General features: G+C 40.6%; 1 protein-coding gene across 1 annotated transcript in view; it reads left to right on the forward strand.

Annotated features, from left to right (window-relative positions):
- LOC109916186 (cAMP-regulated phosphoprotein 21-like) overlaps positions 1 to 26,941 on the forward strand; it is a 136,819-nt gene that overhangs the window by 3,224 nt on the left and 106,654 nt on the right. Inside the window, exon 3 of the mRNA XM_048595623.1 lies at positions 9,794 to 9,883. Within this exon, the coding sequence (XP_048451580.1) occupies positions 9,794 to 9,883 (90 nt within the window). The remainder of the gene's footprint in view (positions 1 to 9,793; positions 9,884 to 26,941) is intronic.

Below are 26,941 nucleotides of genomic sequence, written 5' to 3' on the forward strand. Positions count from 1 at the left end.
AGCATGCTCTTTATTTTTCTACATAATTTGCAAACTGTAATGTAAGTCAAAGCAAAATGTGCTGGATGTGCAACTTATGATCCATTTACAACTGTAAAGAGAAAAATTGGTTCTGACTCGCTTTTGTCAAAACTACAAATAAATTGAGGGTTATTCAATTGGTACCAGACAACAACTCCATCATGTCAATGTTTGAGGGAATGTCTATGCTGTGCAGATTTACAAAACACTATTCCTTTCATTACTACAGGATTGAATCAGACCCAAGTAATGCGAGCACTTCCTGAGTGCATTGGCACTTGAATGTTAGCTACTGCTCCCGACCCAAGCCCATCAATTTATTTATACTTTTGCTCACATTGTTTTTAGTCTTTTTCTGTATTCCTCCTATATCCTTCCCACGTATTGTCATGCACATGTTACTTTTCCATTCTCATGTACTGTAGTCTCCTATTTCCCTTCCCCAACACTTCAGTTCTCTTCAAACATGCTGCCATCCCAGATATGGCTACTTTCTTGTTAGACAAGACTATTGCTCCCCTTGTGTCTCATTTGGCATACCACAATGAGTTTATAAAGGGACTTAACACAGGCCCATCAAAAGCAGTAACCCCAATCACCCCATCCCATTTTTGTATTGACTTTTCACGCGCCCAATTGAAGTAAATCAGACTAAATCTCTCCCTCTGCCCCCCAACTGCTAAGTCTATAGATTCAGTCAGCAGATCCAGCTGGGCTACTTGAAGCTATTGGGATTTGCTGCTATCGGCTAAAATTACTTCCAATTCCAGGATCATCCAAGTGCCTTTCCTTATTACAATTCCTCCGCTGACAAACTCTACTCCCATTTGGCCTACCCTAATCCTAACCTCGAATAATAAGTGGCAGAAGATGATTAATAAGCCACTTGTCAGTGGAATTAACTGACGGAGAGAAAAAAAAAGAGGAAGAAAAACAGGATTGAGACCACTGATTAGCTACCCCTGCCACATTCCACAAGCCCATTTGGACAAGTTATCTCTAATCCTCCCTACGGGCCTAGCCTGGAGCTTACATCTTTCTCTAGTTTCTCTTCCATCTTCCCTTATAGCCTCTCTGAGCCCATCCCATCCCTGAGACCCAGCCCCAAACCCAATCACGGCTATTCTAATACCTTTCCCACCAAACATTTTTCCCCTTTATTCTTTCATTGGATATTTGCATTGCTAGCAAGGCCAACATTTTTTGCCTATCCCTGCTTGCCCTTGACCTGGGTGGCTTGTTTTGGCCATTTCAGAGTTAAGAGAGCCTGGAGTCACATATAGGGCCAGACAGGTAGCGCTGGCAGATTACTTACCCCAAAGGACATGAGTGAACCAGATAGGTTTTATACCATTCAGCAAAGTTTCTGTGGTCACAATTAGACTAGCTTCCCACACTTAATGGAGGTGCTGGGAGCTTGTACAGCTGGAGAGATGCTATTAGTTCTGTGTCACCTCCTTTTGGAAAGGCCTGCTAAATTAAGAGCCAGCTAGGCACTTAGCCATGTGCAGTTATGGTCTTTTCCCAAGAAAAAGGACTTTGGGACAGGAAGATTGGTCACTGAGAGCTGTCAGCCAATCTGATACTGTTGGCTGTCCACTCCTCTGCATTTTCACAGGGAGTGATAGCTACTATCAGGAATGGACTCACCAGAAGTACAAGCTCATTGAGAGATACAGACATGGGTGACTAAGGGAGTAGTAAGCTGGAAAGGAGAGTCAGCAGCAAGAGCATGGGAATGGTTCTAAGTGGGCCTGCTCACCCTTCCTGATGCTCTGTCCCTTACTCATCTGAGTGCCTTTGAATAAGCCCCTACCCCCATTACATCTCTGTAAACATACCTGCAACCCTGATAATGTCTGCTTTTTGGGCTTTCTGCATAGTGAGTTCTGCTGCCCCCTCCTGGTTGAATAGCTGTGGTTGGGGTTGGGGTTGGGGAGGTGTGGAAAGTGGGATAATGAGGCCCTTCACTCAGCATTAATTGCCTACCATGGGGCCTCAATTGGCAGAGGAGGTGGGGGGTGTGAGGTGGCTCATGCAGTCCGTGATTCTTTCTGCCTCAGACTTACTTAGTTCCCCAGTAAACATGTTCCTGCCAATGAAGTGACGCCCCCCCACAACCCTCATCCACGCCCGCCATCTAACTCATCCCGGAGTATGGGATTAAATTCAGCCCTTGGTGGCTGTAATATTGCTGGAACTAAGAATTAATTAAGAATCAGCTAGCTGCTATGTCAAGGGATAGTTACATTCTTTGTGGGTGGATGAATTTTGAATGGTGAATTGATCTTCGCAATTAAATTAAGTTCCAGCAGAACAGAATATGAGGCAATCTTTATTTCTTTTAGATTTTCTATCTTGTTACTGGCGATGACCTCTTGTAACTTACATGGAAGTCTAAGATTACTGATGAGAATATCTCCATTGTTCCAATTACTTCTGACATCATCACAACAAATATTGCCTTATACTCAATTTCAAACTAAAATGCAGAGACTTTCCTGTGTACAATCATTGTTATTTGTTGGGCTTTCTGCATAGTGAGTTCCGCTGCCCCCTCCTGGTTGAATAGCTGTGGTTGGGGTTGGGAAGTGGTGTGGAAAGTGGGATAATGAGGCCCTTCACTCAGCATTAATTGCCTCCCACTGGGCCTCAATTGACAGAGGGGAGGCCATGCTGTCCATGAGCCTTTCTGCCTCAGCCTGACTTGGGTCCCTGGCATTTGTTATCTAGCTACTCAAATGTTCTCACTTCCAGTCCAACTTTCACTGTTATTGCAAGGCAACTGTATGCTCAGTATATTAGTCCTCTTGTATTAGCATCAGTTTTTCCATGCCCATTATGGTCTATATTGGGGAGGCAATGGCCTAGTGGTATTATTGCTGGACTGTTAACCCAGAAACCCCAGCGATGTCCTGGGAATCCACGTTTGAATCCCGCCATGGCAGATGGTGGAATTTGAATTTAAAAATAATCTGGAAGTAAGAGTCTAATGATGACCGTGAATACGTTGCCATTTGTTGGAAAAACCCATCTGGTTTACTCATGTCCTTTAGAGAAGGAAACTGCCATCCTTACCTCGTCTGGCCACATATGACTCCAGACTCACAGCATTGTGGTTGACTCACAACTGCAATTGCTTCTAGGCAATTAGCGATGGGCAATAAATGCTGACCTAGCCAGCAACGTGCACATTCCATAAATGAATAATAAAAAAACAAATTTCATTGCAACTCAAGAGGATGGCAAAGAGGATGCCCGCTCTATGCAGCTAGATGCTCATTAACCATTATCATTGCTCCCATTTCCAACCCCTCACCCACAGTCCCCCAAGCATAAGCATACTCACATTTAACATCACTACATAATTCTCCGAATTAGTTAAAGTATGTTGGAGGGAAGCTGTAGGTGGGCTGGCAGAAATTGCTTCAAGAAGAGCTGGTGGAAGTTGATATCCTGGTGAATATTGTTTCTCGAGCCTGTAACTGATATCTTCCTTTTTTATGAATGGAGAACGTGGTACGTTATGACTAAATAAGCTTGAGTAGCCATTTGGGCACTGTAATGTCATTATATCCTGCACTATGTGCCTGATTACAATTATTATACACGCTGTGGTTCTTTGTATACATGTATAGATAAAGACATTATGTGAATCAATTATATGAATTATGTGCAACATAGCATGAGTTCTGCACTCTCCTCCAACCTGCACTGAGATCATATCTTCAGAAGTTCTCCATCTAGATGTCGTGCACTTTTTTGCACCCTCTTCTTATATGTGAATTCTGTAGATATTTTAATCAATATGTCCAGACATGTAATGACACGGGTGGAATAGGTAGAACTTAAACCTGGGCCTCCTGGCCCAGAGGTAATGATGCTACCACTCACCACTAGAGTTTTCTATATGAATTTAGCAGGTATTTTCTATTCAGTCTGTTCAGAGATGATATGAAAAACCTCTGGTCAGTGGTATCACAGTAGGAAACCAGGCAGGTAGCAACTGACCATGTACTGTTTCCCGGGAGTCTATGTAACATTGTTTTAGAGCACGGCTACACAAAAAAAAATTTAGCCCTTTATTCCTTATTGTTTAACTCAGAAATTTGACACAGCATGGTACGTTTAGCTATAGAGAAAGTTTAAGAGACAGCAAACAATGGGGGAGATCAATGATTTATTGAGGTTGCTCTAAGAAAGAGCCGGCATTTGACAAATAAGCTGAATAACATCTCCCCATGGTGTAAACATCTATTGTTTTGTCAAGTCGAACTCACAACAGAATAGATGCAGCAAATGAATCCTTTTCTTTTATTGCAGTAGAGCACTAATTTCATTCATCATTTCTGTCTGAATAACAGCACAAATTGGTGCCAAATGGAAAATGTATTATAATGAAAGCAAAACCAAATAGCGCACCTTGATTATAAGGTAGGAATAAAATTATGTTGATTAGCATCAAATGATTAGGTTTGACACATGAGAATACAATTGACCCAGACTTTATTTACATCTTTTATGGGAAACGAGTTAATAACCATATCTTTCATAGGATCAAATGGCCATGAATGAAGGAAATGACATTTTTGTGGATGCTTTAGTGAAATATAAATACAAATACATGGGAACTGCCTGGTCATTATGAAGCTATAGCAATGTTTCACTTACATTTCTCTTGTAACTAAATTGCATGCAACTGATGTAAAGCTCATTCGTCCAACTGTGGAGTGCAGATTCCCATACCTCCACTTTGGTGAAAATGATTCTTAACTTAACCAGAAGTGGAATTGAAGATCTTTGTATCTTCGATAAAGAGGTCCTGTAAAATCAGTGTTCTTGATTTGAATGTTAGACTAAGCAGCTTGAATCACCAGGCTCTTGCTTCCTGGCTCTAATGAATATTCCAGTCATTAGGCATTACTCCAATATTCATAGCTGTAAAATCTATCAACTGGACCATGATTTCTTTGTGAATATGTGGATTAACACACAAATCCTAAGTAAGATTTCTTCAGTCAGATGATGAAAAATTCTTTCTTGAGGCCTGCATTGTATACCTTAATCATTCATAGAAAATCTTTACTATTTGTATACCCAATTGTGGTCTGAAACATTGACTTAGCACGGTTAGAACATTTACTTAAATCCCAATTCTAACAAATTACTTGTATTTGGGGGTTTTACATTTAAACCTATATGATATGGATGTAAATAATTTGACTTTTGCAAAACTCTAAAATACTTCAAATAGTATAATTTATGTTTTGTTTTAGCTTAGCCAGGCAAAATGCTTTCCATTTAAAACAAATTTCAGGGGACTGTATATCTGTATATTCGTTGAGAAACATCCATCATTTACACACAAGAACACAAGAAATAGGGAAGAAAATTTAGGGAAGAAGTGCAAAAAAATTTTTGACACAGAGGGTGGTGGGAGCTGGAATGCAGTGGCAGTGAAGGTAGTGGAAGCAGGCATGTTAGCAACATTTAAAGCGTACCTTGATAGGCACATGAATGGAAATTGAACAGAGGGATAGAAACTGCGCATGGGCAGTAAGCAGCAGGTCTAAATAAGGTCCAGGAATTAATGCAGTCTTGGTTCCTGTGCTGTATTGTAGTGTACTGTAAATGTTGGTATCAGGAGTCCTATGTCATCTGAAAAATGCATCTCAATAAGGACCATCTAGCCTTTGTAGTTAACTTTGTGTCATTCAGATATTAATGTAGAAAGGCTGCCAATTGGATGAGCAGATAAAAATACCGCTTTTTATTGCAGAGCCATCAATGGTGTGTCACACATTTGAAATTACACTATTCAATATTATATCCACTGAGGAGACGTCAAAAGTAATTATTTTCTCAGATAGCCAGGAAACTGCTGTTCATGTTCTGTCTATTTGAATTGTAGAATTGACAAAAAAAAATTCTGCCTAAATAAAGAGCTTCTTTAATCTGGAGTGTCAAAGCTTGCTTTTGAATTGTACAAGAGGTTTTGTTTTGCTGCTATCTCTAATTTCCGGCTTACAAACCTATTTCCATGTTGATTCAGGGAAAGGGGAGCCATTCAGTACTAATAAAATGTTTAGCAGAACTCAGTTCAACGAATCTGGATGGATCTACCAAGGTTTTGAATTATTGTTTTCTTTCAGAGCAGCTTAAATGTTAGTGACATTCTGTACTGTCAGTTATTCTCTATTCTCATTTGATTTTGCATAATTATACTCTTGTACATAACCCTAGCTATTAGCTTCAGCTTGAACAATATGATTTGACAACATGACATTTTTCCTCTCAGAATAGAGAGGAGAGCATGGGACAAGCTGCACAATTTCTAATGCAAATTGCAGAGTATATGGGTAATTGTTAACGCTGAAATCTCATTCATGTTGGACATAAAAAAGCAAGTTTCTTTTCACAGCAGACATTGGTCTACTTGTGGGAATTGCTAATTTGTCACAAACTCAAGTTAAAGTATCAGGAGAAAAGCCAAATTTCACTACATACGTTTTTAGAAAATGAGTTCGAATTATGTAGGTTGTTGATGTGTTATAATATAATTATTTTGTTTTTCTTCATCTGGCATATATGTGACTGTTCAATTGATATTTCAAAATTTGACACATCCGCTGATCAGCTAATGCTAAAGTTTTTAAAGTAGGTTTGATAATACAGAACACAAAATTTATGAGAAAAAGACATGCTGTCAAATCTGCCCAAGCATGTAGAAAATTGTTACATGTGATTCCTTGTTTAAACATCACTTACTGAATAATCCCAAGTGTGTTAAGAAAATGCACCATACATGAATTTAAAATTTTCAGTTAGGCTCACAGTGTGGGTCGCTTACACTTCTACAAGCTACATTCGTTTATTTAAATGGCCTTTTAATCTGCAAAGGGAAAGATGTATCTAAGCATTGCCACTTTTTCAATTTACTTTTCAAAGCTTGGAGACAACTATTTTCTGATGCGTTCCTCATTGCAATGTCAGATTCGACTTGCCTTTTTGGAATTTAAACAGAAGAATGCGGTTTAAATGTTACATCATGCATTCTTCACGGCAACACATCAAACAATCAAAGCTGATTTATCAACCAAACAATACCTCTTTTTTTCTCAAATGGTACAAATCATTGTTCACTTTGAAATTTGATACTACTGCATCTGTTTTGCTGAGTACAAGGTCAAAGGCTTCACAAACAAGTCTCTTTTTCTCCGTTGCTATCTTTTTAATTATATACCTCTCTCCCATTTCCACCTCTCTTTCTAAACAGTTCTAAAGAATTAATTTGCATTTTGTCACTTGAACAATGCTGACTCTGATCTCATCTAGACCGAGCAAAAAGTTTAACGCAGGTTATTTAACTCATTGCATCCATGCTTACTCTTTGCTAAAGACACTGAAAGCTAAAATCAAAACTCTTCCGTTTCAGCCCATAATCCTGTCCTCTGCTGCAAACATTTTCTTAAAAATACAGTGGTGTCTGTCTTACCTAAAGTTTGTGGTTATTCTTCTAATCTCCCTCGACGATAAATTTAAATTGATTATCATTTGCGGATGCTCCAACCAGAGGAAATTATCTTTATCTACACAAATTTTAGGATAGGCACAAATGGATGAAAACTTAATTACTTCTTCCAACCAGTTTTGGTTATCTGCTTTCAGTGTAAACTCTTAACCATTTACTATTGGAATGTCAATTTGAAAAGGGTTAGGTAATTATGAATTTAAATCCTCTTTTCTCATAAACATTTAAAACAAAATTTATTGTTCGTCTCTTAACACAGATCTTGGGGCCTGTCACTTTCTTTATATTCATGTTCATATTTATATATGTTGAAATTTTGGTGTTCTAAATAACAGACCTGTGTACCATAAATTTTCTGTGCAAGATTAGAGCCCAGATTATTTTGTCAGGTGTTTCTTCATTTTACTTTTATTTAAAAATAAAACCTTTACATTTGCATTATTTGGTTCTTTTACTGAAGTAGAAATATAATGAGGTAACCTTGTTTTATTGGAGACACTTGACATACCATTAGTTTGTTGCGATGTGCTCAGAACTTTAGTGATGCTTTATTCAGGAAATGTTAGATACAGGTTAAAAAAAGAACTTTATATCATGGCAAATCTCTGTCAGGCACATAGGAGTCAGAGTAGCCAATTCAATCCATCAAGCGTGTCAGGACATTCATTTCAATCTTGGCTGATCTAGCACTTCAATATCTCTTATACATCCCTTCTTCATAACCCAGTACACCACTGGTAATCAGAAATCTATCAACCTCTACCTTAAAGACTAAGCCTCCACAACTGTTTGATGCAGAAAAAGATTCACAACAATCTGAGTCAAATGAATTCTTCTAATCTCAGACCTAAGTGGGATCCCCCTTATTTTTAAATTGTGTTCCTTGGTTTCAAATCCCTCAACCAAGGAAATCCTCTAACCTACATCTACCCTGTCCATTCTTTGAAGCTTGAGAGAGCATTGATTCAGTTTGTCCAATCTCTCTTCACAGGATAGCCCCACCATTCCAGCATAAGTCTGCTGAACCTTTATTAAACTCTCTTTATGCAATATCTTATGAAATATCTAAATGAAAAATTGTATACACTATGCAGATGGAGTCTAAACAAGCTTCTCTATGAGTGAAGCAAGAATTTACTACTCCTCTACTCAAATTCTCTTGAAATAACGGCTAACATTCCACTATCCTTCCTAATAGCTTGCTCCACCTGCCTGTTAATCCTCGGTAATTTATCAGCAAGGACACCCAAGTCCCTTCGTACATCTATAGTTTCCAACCGCTTACTATTTAAGATATAATCTGCACATCTATTTCTCCTACCAAGTGAATAACCTCATTTTTCCACATTATATTCCATCTGTCATGTCTTTGACTATTTACTAAGCCTGACCCAATCCTGCTGAAGCTGGTATACATTCTCGTCACAGCACGCATTCCTAATTAGCTTTGTATAATCTGTGAATTTGCAAATAGTACATTCAGTACTCAGCTCCAAACCATTGATAAATATTGTGAACAGCTGGGGCTGAAGTATTGATCCTTGTGGGACTGCACTAATCACAGCCTGCCAATGTGAGAATGATCTATTTATGCCTATTCTGTGTTCTCTGCCTGTTAGCCAATCATTAATCCATGCCAGGACATTACCTCCTATCCCACATGGTTCAATCTTTCCAACTAGCATCCTGTGGGGACTTTATCAAAAGTAGTCAGAAACCCTAAGTATACGATTTCCTTTGGCTCTCCTTTATCGATTTTGTTACATCTTCAAAACACTCCAATGAGTTTGTTAAACATGATTTTACACTCACAAGTCCAAGCTCATGACGCCCAATCAAGATCATTATCAATCACGTGTCTATTTATCTCATTCTTTGTAACAGATTCTAGCATTTTCCCTGTACAGATGTCCTGCTAACAGGTCTGTAGTTCCCTGTAATAACAAGGTGTGGAGCTGGATGAACACAGCATGCCAAGCAGCATCAGAGGAGCAGGCAAGCTGATGTTTCGGGCCTAAACCCTTCAGTCACTTCTTAGATAATGGGATGATGTTTGCTGCCTTACAATTTGCAGGAATCTTTCTAGAATCTGTAGAATTTTGCAAGATACCAACTGTCTCTATAACTACATCCTGTTACACATGTGTTTTAAATCGTTGTTAAGTAATTGATGTTGATGTCCCTCAACTGTTTCTTACCACCATAAGGTAACTTTTTTCTTTTTTATTCTGTGCCTTCCAGTCAGGAGCCAAAGGTAAATTGGTGAGGAGTCTTGCCGTTTGTGAGGAGTCTAATCTGCCTCTACCAACAGAAGCGACTCCAGAGGATCAGGTATGGCTTCGATGACACTACAGCAAATTCAGCTCTCATTCTAATGCGTTTGTGCATAGAATTCTGTGTTGTTGGTTTTTACCCGTCTCACTTCACATCCAAGAGTGTTGTTTCTCTATATTTGTTATTCTTGTAATTTTCAAGTGAGTTTTTTTTACTTTTTCTTATCCCTTTCCTTGATCAATAATGTAGAATTATTTTCTTCAAATACTGATCACTATTACCCAAGGCCTCTCAGTTTTTCTTTGTAAGCAGTCTGTGCAAATTCTTGTTCAGCTCCTAGCTATTATGGAAAAAGGCTTCAGCGTCTGACTTGTATGAAAACAAAAGCAAATTGGGAACATATAATAAATCTACTTAAGGTAGCAGAGAGATCAAGGAGGAAGAGGCACTTAACTGCAATTTATATTATCTTCAAACTGACTGCAGAACAGTTATAGTCAACGAATGTTATCCTGGAGCAATGGTCAAATTGACATTTTGAGTTTAGGAAGGTTGAGAAGTGCAGCTTTGTTGTCACGGGCTGTGAAGGAGAGCAGTGAGACCATTGTCAGTATGCTTTACAACTGCTGTAGCTGAACAGCTCATTGGCAAACTGAAGCTGAAGTATTAGGTTGATTTTTGATCCTCAGAGGAGATGGAGCCAGGCTCTGAGCAGGGCGCAAAACCAGAAAAAGGTATGGTGCATGAACTCTCCAGAGCAACCCCATGCCCCATTGATCTGTGAACAGATATCAGGGCTTACATTGCTTGTAAATTCACTAATCACATTTTTTGGATCATCCTTCTCCTGTGTTTCTTTTTCTGTCCTTTTAATTACTGTGGCAGGAGAGGTTTGTGTAAATATTTCATTTCTACTATCTGTTACAGAGCTGGTTAACAGCTGCATTTTAAATTGCTGCAGTTTGATTCCATAACAAGTTGTGATACTCAGTAAGGTGTGCTAGACAGAATATACGTGACAAATAAAATTCAGTGCCTGTTCTTCTCTGGGCACTTCTTCTCCATTGCAAATTCAGCAAGCTCCACTGAAAGATTAAAACAAAGAACTGTGGATGCTTGAGATCTGAAACAAAACCAGAAATTGCTGGAGAAACTCAGCAGGTGTGTGGAGAAAACAGAGTTAACGTTTCAAGGCCGATGACTCTTCATCAGAAATGCCAAACCTTAGCCATGTCCAACCAGTTCTGGCGGAGAGACTCCAGCCTCAAAACATTAACCCTGTTTTTCTCCCCAGAGATGCTGCCAGACCTGCTGAGTTTCTTCAACAATTTTTGTTTATGTTCCACTGAAAGACTGATCTAGAGTTATTTCTATTTAGCTTTGAGGTTTGGACATAATGGGACGGTCTGATGTGAAAAGCCAAGCACCCTTCAAAAGCAGCCTCAATCAACAGCTATCCTACATCACAGAATTAATCTCTATTGTTCTCCCGTCTAAATTGCCAACACATGGACTGGGGTTGTGTATGTTTATCATAGTCTGTAGTTTAGTGGATTGAAGATTTTCTCAAAGAGCTAAAGAGAAAAGTAGGAAAGAGCCAGAGATCTGAATAGAAAATGGACTTCCTAATGGAACATATTTTACCCTGGTATATGCTCTCTGAAATTCAATCCCTTTTGAAAAGGTAGAAATCAAAGGGGAAAGTATATAGTTATAAATGACATGAACTGAACAATTCTATAATTTCTCAGTATTTTATTTTTCTAATGTGTGAATCTTATTTACTGACTGTCCTAGAAATAAGGAATGGTTAAAGTCATGAAAATTAGTCAACAAACAGAGATTTTGGAAAGCAATGTGGCTAAGGTTTGGCAACACATTAAGTTGTAACTGCTAGAAGTCCAATGGGTCAATATCATATTGATGTGGAGAAGCAGCGGATAGTCTCACTCACCAAAATTAAGGATTTCAACAGCATGAAAGGTTTTGGTCCTTGGGTTTCAAATTGAATTCCTAGATGCATTCCAAAGATGAGAATTGGGAGTGTGGCAACAATGCCCAACTTTTCTCTTAAAATCCATAGAGGAAGCCAAAGGGAGATCATTTTTATTGTAGATTTCACTTACTTTACATGAAAATTGGGAAGCCACCATAGCTCAAAAGTTGAATTCATAGGTTGTTCCTGTTGAGAAACTCTTTTGGAATGAGACATCACTGGTTGATATTGACAGAACAGCCATTCATACCGAAAGCAACAATACCAGTGACGATTCTGTCTTGACCTCTTGAGGATGAAGAAAAACAGTGATGAATTTACCATTCCAATAGGATGGTTAACCTTAGGAGATGGCATTTATACATGGGAACTACAGCAAGTTGCAGTTCAAAGTGCCAAATTGTAGCCCAATTGCTTTCCAATATTTCCATTTGTTGGCTGACTTTGCTAAAATTATATGTATATTCTCGAACATGCCTCATTTCCAGAACAGTTAGTAAATGAGAAAACCAAAAATCCAGGAGAAAGTATGATTGTAAGTTCATATCACTTGCAATTGTACACATTTTTCCCTCTGATTTCTTTTTCTTTCATAGCAACATGAAAAGAACTGGAGTATTAGAGATCTTATCTTAGCAACTTAATTGTAAAGGCAGATGTTTAGTGTATTTTAATGACAAATAGAGGGGATCAGTTAAGGAACCAAAATGAAATGCACTTTATATTTTATACACACATTAGTGGAAGAATTAATCCTTTTTCTTATTACTGAATTATATCTTTTTGATAAATTTTTACTTACTTTTGAACATTTAAAAATAATTAGTTGTATTTACTACAGAACTTGAGTTTTGCTGAAAGAAACACTTTTTATCAAAACTTGTTGTCTTGTACTCATCTGGACAATTTGCAAGAATACCAATTCAAAAACAAAACAAGCATTTTAGCTATATAAGAGGAAAAAGCTGATTGGTTCGCATGTTGACTCTGATAGTTAGAGCCATTGTTGTGAACAATGCACCAGTTAATAATGATTGGTAGTTTACTGCCCCTTGGCTTTTTTCAGCAATATAGAAATAATTAATGAGAAACTATTGGGAAATCTTGGGAAACTGAAAATGCAGAGCTCCAGCCATTAATATTTTGTAAGCTAAAGCTCTCTGTGCTGTGGTTTTATCCTTTTGTATGGTTTCTTGTAATCATGTTACAAATCAGATTCCTCATTAATTACTCTACTTTCTTTTTAAAAAAATGTGAGAAATATTGATGCATTCCATTTGTGTATCCGTAAGTTGTGATACTGTTTTGTAATATAAATTGTTGTATTCGGCTAGAACTTATCTTTGGATTCATCTGATCAATTTGTTTTGGTTACTTATCAAAACTGGGAAACTGCAGTAATTGTGTCTGTGAAGTTATCATTTCATTGACATTCAATGTTTTAGTTTCACCTTTAGTGAAAGACAGGCACTGTATAAATGGTGACATCTTAGAGGCTGGAGGAATGTTTGTTCGATAGTTGAAATGCTCTCAGGTTTTCAAGTTTGACAATTGGCTTTCTCTTGAGAGATGTTGTATTGTTGCTGAAGGACATGAGAATGAGGATGACATTATTTGCTTTTAAAGAATGGGATCTTAAAAATTGCTGATCCTTTGTTATTATCAACAAAAATAAAACAAACAATATTGTAAACAATCCTACATCAGTGTTCAAAGTCATCTTCAACACAATTCCATTCTTCCTTCTGTAAAATCTTTGATCCAATCCTGGTAGGAGAATTCAGACTCAACCCATAACTGACTTGCTTCAAGGGATGGGTCACCTTACTTAACAGCACATCTCCATTCCTATAACTCTATGCTCAGTTCTTCCCAAGCCTATTTATGGGCTTTTTCATGTTATGGAAAATGAGTTTTACCATTTTTATGACCAGAAAATTAGATCCAAAAAACTTTTCACCAACTATCCATTTTCTCAGCATAGCATCCAAACAATTCTCTTTGCAATTGCAGCCTCTTGAATATTTTAATCACTCACTTTTTCCTACCCCACCTCCAAACACACACACACATGTTGCTCTTTTTTTAATTCTATAATTTTATCATAAGTTAAATGAGAGTTCTCCAGGTTCACATTCTCCCTTGGCTATGACTACCCAAAGATATAGTGGCCCAGGAAAATTATGAGTTTCTTCACCGCTGATGAATTGAACCAAACCTTTGTGTTGAGCCTTAGATTTTGAAAATGGTCATCACACCTACTTTGGATTGAGTTACTTTCCAATTGTGAAAGTTTTTGAGGTAATGTGGCAAAAATGGCAATTAGTTCTGAACCATGATGCCAACATTTATATCAGTTTTGAGTGCCACTTATCCTTGTTTTGTGTACATTCAGTAATATAATCCACGAAGGATCTTCAGTTGAATTGACCTTACACAATTATACAATCTTTTACATCAATACTTGGGGACTAAAAATGTATTTAGCTACATTTTACATCGAATTACATCTGCCCTGGAATGGTTCTGCCAAATTTGCACTGTTTCCTGCTGAATATCTTTTGAACTTTAGCTGAATATCTTTTGAACTTTAGCTGAATATCTGTTGAACGTTACCAAATGGGTCGACACAAGTTTCTGCAATCAAGATAAGTCTCTCTCAGTTGTAACAGCTTGCAGCCTTGTTTGTAAGGATCTGCTGAATGCAGCCTATTGGAGTGCTTTGAGAAGACTTTTTAAACGATCATTTCATATTATTTAAAAAGAGTGTGTAAAAACCTGTTTCAGGTTGGGACCATGCAGATGGCCTAAAGGCCCTCCGCTTCTTCCTGTCCCGCAGGCCCGACCAGTCCCCCTCCACTGACACCCTCATCCACTTAGCCGAACTCGTCCTCACCCTCAACAACTTCTCTTTCAATTCCTCCCACTTCCTACAGACAAAGGGGGTGGCCATGGGTACCCGCATGGGACCAAGCTACGCCTGCCTCTTTGTAGGTTACATGGAACAACCCCTCTTCCGTACCTACACCGGCCCTAAACCCCACCTCTTCCTCCGTTACATTGATGACTGTATCGGCGCCACCTCGTGCTCCCACAAAGAGCTCGAACAGTTCATCCACTTCACCAACACCTTCCACCCCAACCTTAAGTTTACCTGGACCATCTCTAATACCTCTCTCCCCTTCCTGGACCCCTCTGTCTCCATATCGGGCAACCACCTAGAAACCGATATTCATTTCAAGCCCACCGACTCAGTAGCCCACAGCTACCTAGAATACTCCTCCTCCCACCTACCTTCCTGCAAAAATGCCATCCCCTATTCCCAATTCCTTCGTCTCCGCCGCATCTGCTCCCAGGATGAGGCAATCCACTCCCGTACATCTCAGTTGTCCTCGTTTTTCAAGGACCGTAACTTCCCCCCCTCAGTGGTCAAGAACGCCCTCAACCGTGTCTCCCACATCTCCCGCAACTCAACCCTCACACCCCCTCCCCGCAATAACAACCAAAAAAGAATCCCCCTCATCCTCACGTACCACCCCACCAACCTCCGGATCCAACGCATCATCCTCCGACACTTCCACCATCTGCAATCCGACCCCACCACCGAAGAAATCTTTCCCTCCCCACCCTTATCTGCTTTCCAGAGGGACCACTCTCTCCGTGACTCCCTTGTCTGCTCCACACTCCCCTCCAGCTCCACCACACCCGGCACTTTTCCTTGCAACCGCAGGAAGTGCTACCCCTGCCCCCATACCTCCTCCCTCACTCCCATCCCAGGCCACAAGAAGACTTTTCACATCAAGCAGATGTTCACCTGCACATCTGCCAATGTGGTATACTGCATCCGCTGTACCCGGTGTGGCTTCCTCTACATCGGGGAAACCAAGCGGAGGCTTGGGGACCACTTTGCAGAACACCTACGTTCGGTTCGCAATAAACAACTGCACCTCCCAGTCGCAAACCATTTCAACTCCCCCTCCCATTCCTCAGATGACATGTCCATCCTGGGCCTCCTGCAGTGCCACAACGATGCCACCCGAAGGTTGCAGGAACAGCAACTCATATTCCGCTTGGGAACCCTGCAGCCCAATGGTATCAATGTGGATTTCACAAGCTTCAAAATCTCCCCTCCCCCTACCGCATCCCAAAGCCAGTCCAGCTCGACCCGCCTCCCTAACCTGTTCTTCCTCCCACCTATCCCCTCCTCCCACCTCAAGCCGCACCCCCATCTCCTACCTACTAACCTCATCCCGCCCCCTTGACCTGTCCGTCCTCCCTGGACTGACCTATCCCCTCCCCAACTCCCCACCTACACTCACCTTTACTGGCTCCATCCCCGCCTCTTCGACCTGTTTGTTTCCTCTCCACCTATCCTCTCCTCTATCCATCTTCTATCTGCTTCCCACTCTCTCCCTATTTATTTCAGAACCCCCTTCCCCTCCCCCTTTTCTGATGAAGGGTCTAGGCCCGAAACGTCAGCCTTTCTGCTCCTATGATGCTGCTTGGCCTGCTGTGTTCATCCAGCCCTGCACCTTGTTGTCTCGGATTTTCCAGCATCTGCAGTTCCTACTATCTCAGGTTGGGACCCTTCACTTTCCTGCTCCTCTGATGCTGTCTGGCCTGCTGTGTCCCTCCAGCTCCACACTTTGTTATCTTTGATGTCAGCATCTGCAGTTCTTGCTGTCTCTGTGTAAAACCCTGCATTTTTTATCATCATCGTAACGTTCCTCGGTGATAATGGAGTATACTTTGATATATGCCTGGGAAGGCATGGCAAAGATTTGCAATTTTTTTTAATGAAGATTGCCTGGGAGGTGTTCAAAATTTTTGCATACTTCTGTTAAATGTACCAGTTTTCGTTTTGCTTTGTGTTGTTCAGTTTTCAATGTTCAGCCACTTAATGCTTTAAACTTTGGCAAAAACAGACCGTATATAAATCTTTGATGTACTTAATCAGAATTTCAGTGAAAGCTATGTTTTATGGTTGAAGTCAGGTTTGCTTAGGTTTATTCACTGACGTCAGCTTCACAGGAGGTGAAATTCAACTTCAGGAGTCGTGCAAAACAACAAATAGCAGATCAACAGCAGAATTTACAACCTACCAGATCTCCTTTGCCATAAAAGCTCCTTCCATTTTGTGCTAGTATTGAAGGCAAGGCTTACCCCATAATCTCAGAATGATGGGCTACTTTAACCACATGACAGCAGTATCTGCTTGTTTCTACGGCTGAGCACACCATTTTCCTCCAATTCCTCTCCAGTGTTGTCCAGCTGGGTACAACTGGTCTCAAGTGGTTCCATTCATATTGAATTAATCATAACCAGGGAATCAGCTGCAAAGGCTTCTCTTCCTGCTCCAGCAATATTACCTCTTTTGTCAGCCAAGTACCTACTGCTGGGATCTCCAATTTCTCATTATCATGCTGTCCCTTGGCAACACCATGCAATGATTCAGCATTAGTTTTCCCATGTATGCTGATGATAACCAGCTCTACCTCACCATTAGCTCTCTCGACCCCTCTACTAATGTTAAATTATCAGGCAGCTAAACTGACACGCAACAGTGAGTGAGGAGAAATTTTCTTCAATTAAATAGTATGGAAGATTAAAGCTGGTCCCCACTCCAAATTCCATTCCCTAGCTACTGATTCCATTCCCTTTTCCTAGTAACAGTTTAATATTCAGTCTGTTCACAATGTTCCTGTCACATTTGCTCGAGACAAGCTTCTCACTTCATATTTGTGCCACCATTAAGACTGTTTACTTCCACCTCCATAGCATCATCACGGACCTCCCATTTCTCAGCTCATCTGCTGTTGAAACTAATTCCCCCTCACCCCCCCCAACACTACCAACACCATATCCATTCCTTCTTTTCCTCTAAACATACTGTTTCAACAAACTCTTGGCAGGTCTATCATGTCCTATTTCTCTCTAACCTTGATGTCATCCAAACCTAAGTGGTCTGTGTCTTAATTTGCAGTAAGTCTCATTTTCCCATCACCCCAGATTTGCATTGGTACCCAGTCAACCAACAGTTAGATTTTTAATCTCTCGTCTTTGTTTTCGTATCCCCTCCATGACCCTCCCCTTCCATCTCCCCTTTATACTTCTGTCATCAACTTCAGCCCCACACTGTTTAAAATATCTACATTCCCCTAATTCAGGCCTTTTTAGTATTTCCAGTTTATTGTTTCATCATTGGCTGCTGTGTCTTTACTTAGCCAGACTGCAAGCTTGTGAATTTCTTTCTGGCATCTCCCCACCTCTTTTCCTCTCTTTTCTACTTTAAGTCACTTCTTAAAAACATACCTATTGGATTAGGCTTTTGGTCATTTGACCTAATATTCCATTTTATGGATTGGTGTCATACTTTGTTTTCTAATGCTCCTGTGAAGTGCCTTAAAGTGCCTCATTACATCAGAAGCTGTCTACACATATCAGTTATAGTGGCTGCTTCCTGCTCAGCTTTGTGATGAGTCCATGGACTTATGCTTCAGAACCTCAACAAATGATGATTTAAGGCTTGCATTACTAACCACAGCCTTTACAGATCTAAATGAGAAAATCAAACAATAATTATTTATATCCTTATACTGAAGATAGGACAGTGATGATAGTGGGGTAAGTAAGAGAGGCAAGAATATAATGCAGAGTGTCCTTGTTGTTTTACGCCAATCCTACTTTATAATACTGTTATCTCTTAGTGTTAGAATTTGGAGCTCTCTCTGCAGGTCTATGATGCCTCTGCTTATTTACGGCACATTTTTATATCTTATTTCTTAACTATACAATCTTTCCATAATCTTTCTTTTTATTCAGGGGATGTGAACTTTGCTGACTGGGCCAACACTTTTTACCCATCCCTAATTGCCTTTGACAAGATGGTGGTGAGCTGCTTCCTTAAAAGCTTCAGATGATGGTATTTCCATTCATCTGTTGCCCTTGTCCTTCTAGATGGTAGTGGTCCTGGATTTGGAAGATGCTGTCTAGGGATCCTTAGTGAATTTCTGCATTGCCTCCTATAGAGTACACACTGCTGTTACTGGGTGATGGTCATGGAGGCAGTAAGTGTTTGTGGATATGATGTGAATCACATGTGATTTGTTCTGGATGGTGTCAAGCTGCTTGAGTGTTGTTGAAGCTGCACCTATCCAAGCAACTGCAGAGTATTACATTACACTCCTGACTTGTGCCTTGCATATAGTGGACAAGATTTGGGGAAGTCAGGAAATGAGTAACCCCTGCAGGATTCCAAACCTTTGGCGTGCACTTGTTGATACAGTATTTATAAGGCTAGTTTGGTTCAGAATCTGGCAAATAGTAAGCCCCCAGAATGTTGATGGGGGGTTGCAGTAATGGTAATACCATTAAATATCAAGGCACGATGATTAGATTTTTTTCTTGTTGGAGGTGGTCAATATCTGGCACTTGTGTGTCATAAATGTTACTTGCCTTCAGTTCTCTGGCTCTGTATGAACTGAGGATGTGCTATGCAAGACGTCAGCTTTTACGTTTAGAACTCAGAGGGGTCTAGGATTCTTCCTGTAGACTCACCAAAGACCCAATTGACACCAGGATTAAAAAGGCTGATAAGTCAGAACCAGGCAATTACACCCCCATTACTTTGAGTTTGGCAGGCTGCTTGGATAAATCACTAGAGGTGAGTCATAGAATCATAGAATCAGTATGGCATAGAAAGAGGCCACTTGACCCATGGAGCCAGTGTCTGTTCTCTAAAAAGCAATCCGGCCAGTGATATTCCCTGCTTCTTTCACGTAGGATTGTAAGTTTATCTTCCTCATGTCCCCCATCCAATTTTCTTTTGAGATGATTTATCTTCTCCACTTCTACCAGCCTTCCCAGCATCTCTTGCACAAAACAATAAAACTCTACCCATAGTCCTTCTACCATCAGCTAATAGCCACAGCTTTTGTTTTTTGTTTACCTTGTCTGAACCTATCATAGTCTTATACTTCTCTATCCAATTTCTCCTTAATCTCCAGGAGAACTCCTTTGGAGACTCCTTTGTTAGTTAAAAAATATCTATCTCTGTCTTAAGACTATGCAGTGACTCTGTATCAAGCAGTGTCTGAGAAAGAGACTATTAAAGACTCATAACTCGCTAGGAGAAAAAAATTCTCTTCAGCTCCATCTTAAGTGGAAGAGCCTCTTTTTTAAAACTGTCTACCCTTTCAGCGTCCACCTTATCAAGTCCCCTCAGGATCTTTTATATTTCTTCGAACTCCAGTTGAAGCACGATGCAAGTTAAGCCTGGCTAATCTTTCCCTTAAGATAACCCCACACCTCTCCATTCCCCAGCACCACCACCAGGTGCTTATTAGTTGGTTAAACATTCCCTAATTTGCTTCTAATGCACATATATCCTTTCTTAAATGATGAGACCAAAGCTATATATAATACTACAGATATGGTTTCTCTAGTAACCTGCACAACTGTTGCAGACCATTTGTATTCCATCCCCTATGCAATAAACAGCAATGTTCCCATTTGCTTACCAAATCACTTGCTGTGTTTGCATGTGAATTTTATATGCCTCATGTACCAGGATACTAGGATTCTTCTGTGCGTCAGATTTTTGTAATCTCTCTCCATTTAAACAATATGCTGTTTTTCTATTTTTCCTAATAAAGTGGACAATTTCATATTTTCCTACATTATACTTCATCACCTATTCCCTTTGCAGATTCCTTATGTCCTCTTGACAACTTACTTGTTTAAATATCTTTGTGTCATTAACAAATTTAACAACCATATATTTGATTCCTTCAGCCAAGTCATTGATATAAATGATAAGCAGTTGAGTGTGAATCGCTAGTTCAGTTGGCTGGATTGTTGGTTTACAAAGAGGTGCTAACAGCGTGGATTCAATTCCTCCACCTAGGTTATTATGAAAGACTCTCCTTCTCAATCTGTCTTCTGGCCTGAAGCGCAATGACCCTCAGGTTAAACCACTGCCAGTCATTCTCTCTCTAATGAGAGAGCGTCCGATACTCTGATAAGTCTATAAATAGTTGAAGCCCCAGCTCTGATCCCTGTGGCATTCTATTAACTGGAAATGTCTCATTTATGCTCGGTCCCTACTTCCAGCTGACTAATCGATCCTCTATCCACACTATTATGTTACCCCCTACACCATTTTGATAACCTTTGATGTAGCATCTTGCCAAGGCCTTCTGCAAATCTGAATACAGCTTATCCACAGATTCCACTTTGTCCATGTTTCATCTTCTTCAAAAAACTCCGACAAATTAATTACAAAACCATACTGATTTTGCCTGACTAAATTGAGGTTTTCAAAGTGCCTGCTGTACCTTTCTTAATAAAAGGTTCCAGCATTTTCCATATGACAGATGTTATGTTAACTGCCCTGTAGTTTCCTGCTTTCTGTTACCTCACTCCTGGCCCCATCCCCAAAACACAAGCTTCCTTGAATAAAGAGTCATATTCACCACTTTCCAATCTAATGGTATCTTTCCAGAATCTAGTGAATATTTGGGAAATATTGAGGAAAAAAATTAAAACCAGTGCAGCTACTTTTTCAGCAGTCACTTATTTTGGCCCTAAAATGTCCCTCAGAACATGGATATCTGTCAGTTTCCACTTCTAATAATTCATCGTACCCTTTCCTTCAACTTGCTATTTCCTGTTCTTAAGCCAGTATTTCTTTCTCGAAGCTAACACTGACCCTCCTGTTTCATGAACTAAATTGTTAACCATAATTTCTATGTTGTTTTGTAAATCCATAAAGAGTCTTCCACTTAATCAATATTCTCTTGACAGGCTTCATCAAAGAATTCAATTAGATAAGTCAAGCAAAATTTGCCTTTTTGAAGTTTGTGCTGATTCTCTTTAATTAACTCAATTTCCATCCAAGTGCCCAGATGCCAAGTTCTTGAATAAGGTGTTTTTTTTTCCCACTCTCTGATTCTCTGTAATCTCATCCATAGCTAGGGAATATTGGAAAATCGTGGCAAGCACTTCCGTTATCTCCACTCCCCCATTCCTTGGCAAACTGGACCTTACAGTTACCCACTAGGTAGACCCAATCTTTTCAGTAAATACTTCAAAGTAATTTTCACCCCATCCATTACCTGTACCATTTCCACTTCTACCGATATTTTTTCGGCAGATTGTTTTTCAGTAAAGACTGTTAAAGTATTTATTAAGTATTCTAGGCTTATCCTGTGCCTCTAAACATATATCATTGGCTTTGTCCCTGATAAGCCTCTCACCACCTCTTGCTACCCATTTACAATATATCGGACAATAAAAGATTTTTGAGTTCCCCTTTGTGTTGATTACATATACCCTATTTGACAATATTATTTTCATCCAAAATTCCTTTCCCAACAAATATTTGGCCTGGTTCTTGTTTAATTAATTTACTTGACATGTATTATCCTACCTTTTTCATTTCATCATATTCTTTATCTTTCAACATCCAAGAAATCCAATCATTGGTTCCTACACTCCTCAACCTTGTTAGAATGTGCTTAGCTTGTACCTGAAACACCTCCTTCAAAGAAAACCCAATTATAATATTCCATTAGAATTTTTTACTGTCTGTCTTTGGTTCCATTTTACACCAGCTTGGCCCTGTCTCATCTTATTGAAGATAGCCCTCGTCCAATTTAGAAATTCTACTTTTGACTGTTCCTCATTCATGTCCTTTACCATTCTAAACCTAAAATACAAAGATATCTCTAACCTAAGTGTTCCCACAGGCATGCAATCCAGCTCAATTCCGGGTAGCAGATCCAGCAGTACAACTTTCCTCCTTAGACCAATGGCACACTGTTTAAGGAGATTCTCTTGAACATATTTCTGAACTTCCTATCCCTCCTTATCTTTTAAGTTATCCCAATTGAAATTTGGGCAATTGAAGTCCCCCAGTATCACTACAGTAGGGGTAAGATCTTATTGGTGTGGCAACATTCCTGTGCCAGTCTAGAAAGCTGAGAATGTTGGCTGTTTAAGGGAGCCTGCATAAATCCTGTGGCAATCAGACTGCTAATGATCTGCCAGCAGAGCTCCCCTCTCTTAAAACAATGAGATTCTGTCTGCAAGAGCTGCTGGTCCTTTGATTTACTGATATTGCCAACGGGAGCAGTGGACAAGCCCTTGGAACAACAGAAGTAGGGTCAGGAAGACTGGTTCCCGTCAGGAAGGCCCTAGTGGGTTGGTGAGGATTGGGGGTGAGGAGTTGTCAAGGTGTTAGCCTTTATTCGTTGGGGTGTTACTTAGTGGGGATGATGCTACATAGAACGCAGGCTACCCAGTTAGCAAGGCCTTGCACTCCAAACCCAAAGCTGCCTCCCCTTTGAGCAAAATGTGATGGGCCAGATGTGGTTGGGAAAGATCCTTAATTGATCGCTTAAGTTGCAGAATTGGTCTTTGGGTAAGGGACCCACCCTCACTTTCCCTGCTAAAGACAGAATACCATTGTGCCAGTCAAACAGCAAGCGTAGTTCCCTTGCAATTTATCTATGGACACCAACTCCCCCTCGGCTACCACATCACCTCTCGGATGGCCTGTCTCCCATCCTGCTTCTGCAGGCCTCATAAAATTCAGCCCTATAATTCACACTCATCAATGTGATTTTCGAGGGGGATTAGGTCCCCTATCTTGATCCTTCAGTTTGCAGGCCCATAGGATACCTCTAGTAGTGTGAACATACCCAATCTTCTTGAGGCACAAAATGACTGCTTTGATTGTTGCTTCCTGCCTTAGAATTGGTCCCAATGCCCTAAAGCTCTGAAGCTTTCCCTCCTGCACCATGTCTTAAGCCACACATTAATTTCCTTATCTTCTTATTTCTGCTGTTATTAGTGTGTGACACTGGGAATACAGCAGATATTGCTACCTTATGGGTTCACTTTGAAACTTCTTCCCTAGCTTCTGAAAATCTGACTGTAAAATGTATCTATCGACATGCTACCCTCTGATGTCACTCCTTGATTATGCAAGAACCACACCATCTTCTCGCACTCTGAGTTATCGGACAAATCTGCTGTTACCTTCTGACATCTGAGAAATGAATGGAATACAGAACCTGAACAAAGAAAATCCTGTTTTACAACCTAGTTGAACTTTTTGAGGAAGTTATAAAGTTGAATCATTTTGGAAACCCAGGCAACATTATGAATCAACACTTCCAATTAGCTTCTGGCAAAGTACTGCATAAAAGGCTACCAAACGAGATGGGACTTTGTCATATTGTCAGGCAGGATAAGGAGTTTGAAGATAATAATTTATTCTAGATGCTCTGTGTGACTGATCATTAATGGAGTCCCACAAGCACCAGTGTTAGAACTGTTGCTGTTCATTTATGAAAGCATGGGAAAATTATCCAAGTTTAAAGGCAACAAAAATTTAAGCAGGACGAGAGGACCATAGATTATAAAATACATTTTGAAAGCAAATCGATAAGGAAATGTGTCTGTATCTGGTAGGTTGCCTTTAATGGAGTTAAGTGTAGGTGACGCAAATGGAAATGGGAAAAATCATGTTTCTGAATGTAATAGAGAATTGCATGCTGAAGACTGTTGAACAGAAGAAGAAGCTTTCTTTAAAATCTGTGAACGGATGTGGACATTACTGCAAAGGTCACCAATCATCCTAATTATTATGATCTATCTTCTTAAATACAATTGAGGGCTTGCTGGTTCAAAAGGGAGTTAAGAATCAACCATATTGCTCCAAGTCTGGAGTCACACATAATCTGGGAGAAGATTGCAGATTTTTTTGCAAAGGATGTCAACAAACCAACGTGCATATACATATGCACGTGTGGGTGGAACAGCAACATCTATGGGCAAATGGATGGGGTTCAACCTTCTGGGTACCAGCCATATTTAAAGGCATCATCAGTACTTCACTCTGCAACCAGGAACATAATTCGGCCTCAGTTCATCACCCATAAGCACCGCAGATATCAAAGACCAGGCAAAAAGCAGCGCCATGGTTCAGCAGTGGTTCCCTCGAGGTCGTCCTGACAGCTGGCCAGTGAGAGAGAGGAGGTGCTTTTCCTCAGGGATGGTAACAAGAAGCCATTCCAACTGATGAAGCTGGCCTTGGCAGAGATGGCTGAGGAGTCCACTGTCAGTGTGCATTTCAATATAACCCGACTGTAATGCCGCAAAAGGACAAATGATCTGTGCTTTGTCAGAGTAGGCACCATGATAATCTCAATGCTTCCTGCCCCTATCTTGGCAGTATACAAGATTGGGTTCTGGTCATCTCCATCAGATGCCTCCTGTGCAATTAATGTCTATGACTTCATCATAGCTATCTATATAGCACTTCATACACCATAGTGCTACTGCCTCTTACACATCTCCCATGATTCACACTTAAAACATAAAGGAACTACAACACTCAGCAGCTGACAGAGTACCAACTCACTGACCTTGCTTGAAAAGGACGTGTACATCTGACACGTTTTTAACCAAAGTTTTGCATGGTGCAAGGACATGATCACAAAAAATGGCTTTATTTAAAGCCTCATAGGTATATCAGGCACACATATCTTGCACTGATTTGTTGATTTGCATCAACACTAGCTCTTTATTGACACTAAACTATCTTTCAAACAAAGCCACTTAACTTTTAAACACTCCCAGACCACATTCCTCTTACTGGTAGTGCATACTGATGGTACAACTCTGGGATTAACAATTGCACCTGTCAATGTGCACAAAGCACTTGTGTACCCGTGCTATTAGGTTTAAATGCTCTGCCCCTCCACAGGGGAAGAACATGCACTATCTGGAGGGAAGTCTTTCAGGCAGAGGAGATCACCGGTGGGTTGTAGTGGGACAGAGGTCCACTGTGGTCTTTCAGCAGAGGACATCACCAGTGGGTTGCAGTGGGAGAGAGAGGCAGAGGAGATCACAAGTGGGTTGCATTAGGAGAGAGAAGCTCTACCTGCATGACTGTGCACAGAGAGAGGGGGCTTTCCTGATGTAAAGCTCCTCAACCCTTCAAGGAGTAGGGTGCTGAGCTGGAAAATGAACAAGGAGTATGTGCCTGTGCTCAATTGGAGATTTCATATCTACAGCCATCAAGTAAGAGAGGCTCACAGCAGATACTTCCAGCTGCAAAGCAAACACCGGGTCTTCATAAAATCTTTCACAGCAGCTCATGATGCAATCAAATCTCTCCATTTTTCTGTGCAACCCTCTCTGGACTCCAATCTCAGGCCACATCCATCTGGAGTAGCCTCAGGGTCATTTCTGGTGAGCACAGCAGTGACACAGGCACCAGAGCTAGAAGAGGATGAAACATCTGAGGTTTTTGACACTCCGAGGAATGCTGGGTAATAGACCCTTACTCAGTCTGGACCAGGCTACTAATGAGTTGATGGAGATGCATGGACGAGCAACAGATTGAGCAGCAGAGGTGCCAAAGTTCACGCACAGACTCAAACAAAAGGCAGAGGACTCTATCCAAATTCTATGTGATGTCATGGCTCTGGCATACAAACTGGACCAAGTGGCAGCTGCTATGTAGAGCTGGGTTCAGCAGAATGATCAGTATCTGATGGATATCTGCTCGGACTTTCATTCTATCACTCAAGCAATGGAGTAGGCACCAAGGGATTTTGACATAGCTCTAGGTGCCACATTCCCACCAGGGCTGAAGGAGCAACCATGGCACATTGTAAGGAAGGAGGAGTGACCTGCTGGGCATGTCAACCCAGGACACTACAGAGGTAGTAGGAACTGCAGACGCTGGTGAATCCGAGACAACAAGGTGCAGGGCTGGATGAACACAGCGGGCCAAGCAGCATCATAGGAGCAGAGGCCTAGACCCTTCATCAGAAAAGGGGGAGGGGAAGGGGGCTCTGAAATAAATAGGGAGAGAGTGGGAGGCGGGTAGAAGATGGATAGAGGAGAGGATAGGTGGAGAGGAAACAAACAGGTCGAAGAGGCGGGGATGGGGCCAGTAAAGGTGAATGTAGGTGGGGAGGTAGGGAGGAGATAGGTCAGTCCAGGGAGGATGGACAGGTCAAGGTGGCGGGATGAGATTAGTAGGTAAGAGATGGGGGTGCGGCTTGAGGTGGGAGGAGGGGATAGGTGGGAGGAAGAACAGG

Source organism: Rhincodon typus, chromosome 4, assembly GCF_021869965.1.
Source record: "Rhincodon typus isolate 14 chromosome 4, sRhiTyp1.1, whole genome shotgun sequence".
Taxonomy (NCBI): domain Eukaryota; kingdom Metazoa; phylum Chordata; class Chondrichthyes; order Orectolobiformes; family Rhincodontidae; genus Rhincodon; species Rhincodon typus.